We start from the raw sequence: 3,629 nt of genomic DNA, 5'->3' as shown, positions 1-3,629 counted from the left end.
TAGATACTATATTGTCTCGACTTGATGATACGAGTCGTAATTTTTCATTTTAGTATGATGAATGCTGTTGTTTGAGGTGATATAGACAGGATGACCATATCCATAGAAAAAAGAGAGATCAACAACATGAAAAATACACAGCTGTTTTATGAAGAAGATGCAAAGGTGTGTTAAAAAGGTTTCTGTGTTCGGGTTCTAAGTATAACAAATCCAATCAATTCCATGTTGAATTTCATATTCTCAAACTCAAAGAAATCGACAATTCAGTTCTGCAGGTGATGCGTTTATGGATGAAAGAGATAATATGGCTATGCCTGTGGATAACTGTTATGTAAAGTACTCAAAAAGACAATTTTAAGGTTCTTACCTTACACCATATGACATCAATGTGTAAAGAAATTCAAGTACCCAGCACCAAAAAGTAGAGGATATCATTGTTACATCTTCGAAGTAAATGACTTTGTGCTCTGAAATAGCACGTATGTATAAATCCCATGTCCCTTCCATTTTCTAGCAGGAAGATTCTGTAAAGATGGAAACGAGACTATATATATGAGAAAAAAAGGGGATAATCATTAGGTCATTAGGGGTGACCCACTGTAACAGACATCGGAAGCATCAGTCACTCTTTGCCTAGGTGACAATGTTGTAATGCCAACAGCATCGACATCAAAATTCACAATGTTTTTTCTCTTGTGTGTTTCTGAATTGTTTATTTCCTCTGAAACCTCAACTATGGGACTCAAGGCCTCAGCTTCCTTCTTTCGATGAGACAGCATGGCTTGAGCTTCTGCCACCACTGATGCGTCATTGTCCGCCGCATAAAGAATCTTCTTTATGGCTTCAACAACCTACAAAAAGAGTGCAACTCATCAAGTTCAATTCTTGGTACTGATCATTGAGAACGCCACAAAATACATTTGACTTTTGAGTACATACAGGTGAATCTTCTATCTCAGAACTTTGGCACAAAATTTCAATGTCCCTCAATTTCCCAAAGTAGAAATCCCTCTCCTTCTCAAGGCTGTCCACTGATAGCTTTAACTCTGTGATCTGCATCAAGATTAGAATTAGAACTTCAACACAACCAAAATTTCCCTTCCTATGCTGACTTCGTACCTCTTTATCATATGCCGGGCCTCCACTAGATGTGGGTCTTGAGGCCTTTAATGTCGGATTTGAAGGGTTTGGTGCAGAAGACGCATCATTTCTTCGAGCATTGTTGGAGGACTGAGTTTTAGGGGCAGCTGTGGAACTTTTGGTTGAAGATTGTGATAAAACAGCCTTCTTGCTTGCACCTTTTCCTCCCTTGCATGCCTCTCTCCTCTCCAAAGCATTGTACCTAGCATTATACACCATTACAACATAAACTCAACTCTTCTCTATGAGAAAGAACAAACAAGTCATTCAAACCTACAAATGTCGGTCTAGTTACCCAAACTAAAAGGTCTGTATGCATATAAATTCACATTTTCATATTCAACATTGAGTATGAAGTTCATACAGTTCAGGAAAACAATACTGTCCTTTACTTAATAAAAATGCCAAATACAAACTATCTCAGTATTTGAATAAGTTTGCTTAAAGAGGTAAAAGAGAAGGTCTACACCAAGTTAAAAGCTTTGCCAACTTGAATCTCTTTAATAGTGATTATAGTAAGATATTGTATTTAGAAATTAGCAGCGATTCTATAATGAGTTTTCATGGAAGCTGCAAAATTGACGCTCAAACACATAACCAAGCTAGGATATAAACAATAACGGAATCGTAGTCTCCCCCACTGTATAACCAATGAACCATGGTTTCGTCAAAAGCATTTCTAAAACAGGTGCATAGGTAACGAAACTCTCAAATATAAATGAAAGACAATATAATAGAATGAGCACCTATTGAGAAATTCCACACGCCTATCGGGCCATAAAACCCAAGCAAATGACAATGAGTATCCTAATTGTTAGAGAATATAATTAGAATGATTAAATTCATCTCGTACTATCTTTAGATTTTGAAACATTTGATTATTACACATAAAACTTAATACTAGTTGGATAATGATACCCGTACACCTCTTTATTACTGTTTTACTATCCAGCTCTTTTTTTTTAACCTTTGAATTTGAATTAAAAATCTCAGAACACGATATTCTTGCAGAAAATAATTTCAACCAATTAACGTAATTATGTAATTTAATTAAAAATAAATTCAATTTTTACTCTTTGAGTCAATTTTTATAAAATTAAATTTATTTTGAATTAATTTACATGATTACTATAATTGATTGATTTATTTACTTTTAGATTATGCAAGATGATCATATCCTAGGATTTTTAATCTAAATTCAAATAGAAAAAGGGAAAAAAAAAATAGCTGGATAGTAAAATAGTAATAAATAAGGTGTAATAGTATTATTATGCATAGGAGTTATGAGTTTAAACTCAAACTCTACCATATCTTCTAATTAAAATATCAAATACTTTTCCTGTAAGTGGAGTATATATGCTGTCCTGGCTCGCATGTGAAGGGAGTACTTAAAAATATAATTAAATTCACTAATTTTACTGGTTTAAGCTTTGGTGACAATTGTTAATTTTAACACTAATCTCGTCCAAAACAAGAAAATGTGGACAAAAGTAAAACTTACTTGTGCGTCGTGCCCCCGTCGACAGAATCGCAGTACCGCTTCATCCATTGCATGAACTCCAAATTATCAAGCGGCCTGCCTTTCACGAGCTTGTTAACCTCAATGTGCTAAACACCAAAAAGAAATAAAAATAAAATAAAATTTAAACGATTTAGAATCATTTATATAAAATAAAAAATGAGATAAACCCTAATACGAATACATCTGGATTTCCAGATCTCCGATTTATAGGGCTTGACGAAAAACAAAATTCAAACAAAAATACCGAAAAAACACAAAGCGTAAAAGAAAAAGGTTAGAGATATTAAACCTTAGTGATCTTGAGTTTGTTAAAGACGTCCTGAAGAACCTTGTAGTTCTGGATCATCTCGTACTCGCTCTTGGCGTCCAAGTTGACTTTGTGCATCGGCACCATCCCTGGATGAACAGCGTCCATAAGCTGGCACTGAACCGCACCGGAACAAGCCTGCGAGACAAAGATCCAACACTTAAACTGATGAATCGTATAAAGAAAACAAGAATAGATCAGAAAGAAATGTGAATTCTAAGATTCGGAGCGGAGTGGAAAAGAGAGAAAACCTCTTCGACTTTGGCGAGGTTGAGTTGGAGGGTAGAGTTGATCCATGCCAGTATCTCAGATCTACCGACGAAGTAAGCCGAATCCATCATACCGATATTCGTCGCCATTTTGCAGTTCCTGGCTCTCTCTCTCTGTGCTCTCTCTGTGCCTGCGCTGCTTGTACGTCGTAACGGTTCAGAGGGAGGGGGAATTTAAAGATGTGAAGGAGCGGGGTTTTTCACTTCTTCTAATTAAAAAATGGATGGTCTGAACTGGAACAGACCAACCCACTTTTTCCGAATCCGTATCTTTGCGGATTACGGATTACGGCTCCCGAGCCCAGCATGACAGGTGTAATACGTAAATGGAAGCCCAATATTGTTCTATAAGCCCAAACACAAGTTAGCTCGTTAGAGCACGGGCATCGGT

General features: G+C 36.3%; 1 protein-coding gene across 2 annotated transcripts; it reads right to left on the bottom strand.

Annotated features, from left to right (window-relative positions):
• Positions 1-287: 287 nt before the first annotated feature.
• LOC122296183 (microtubule-associated protein RP/EB family member 1C-like) lies at positions 288-3,426 on the bottom strand. 2 transcript variants are annotated; one of them, XM_043105672.1, is made up of 6 exons: positions 3,221-3,422; positions 2,952-3,107; positions 2,642-2,748; positions 1,120-1,342; positions 940-1,053; positions 288-851 (listed from the first exon to the last, which is right to left on the bottom strand). In XM_043105672.1, the coding sequence occupies exons 1-6, from the start codon at positions 3,326-3,328 to the stop codon at positions 576-578; spliced, it is 984 nt and encodes a 327-aa protein (XP_042961606.1). In that variant the 5' UTR covers positions 3,329-3,422; the 3' UTR covers positions 288-575. The 2 variants fall into 2 exon arrangements, with proteins under 2 accessions (XP_042961606.1, XP_042961596.1); XM_043105662.1 differs by having other exon boundaries at positions 940-1,342; positions 3,221-3,426.
• Positions 3,427-3,629: the final 203 nt, after the last annotated feature.

Source organism: Carya illinoinensis, chromosome 2 (genome assembly GCF_018687715.1).
Source record: "Carya illinoinensis cultivar Pawnee chromosome 2, C.illinoinensisPawnee_v1, whole genome shotgun sequence".
NCBI classification, from domain to species: domain Eukaryota; kingdom Viridiplantae; phylum Streptophyta; class Magnoliopsida; order Fagales; family Juglandaceae; genus Carya; species Carya illinoinensis.
This window is presented reverse-complemented; position numbering and strand designations above follow the sequence as displayed.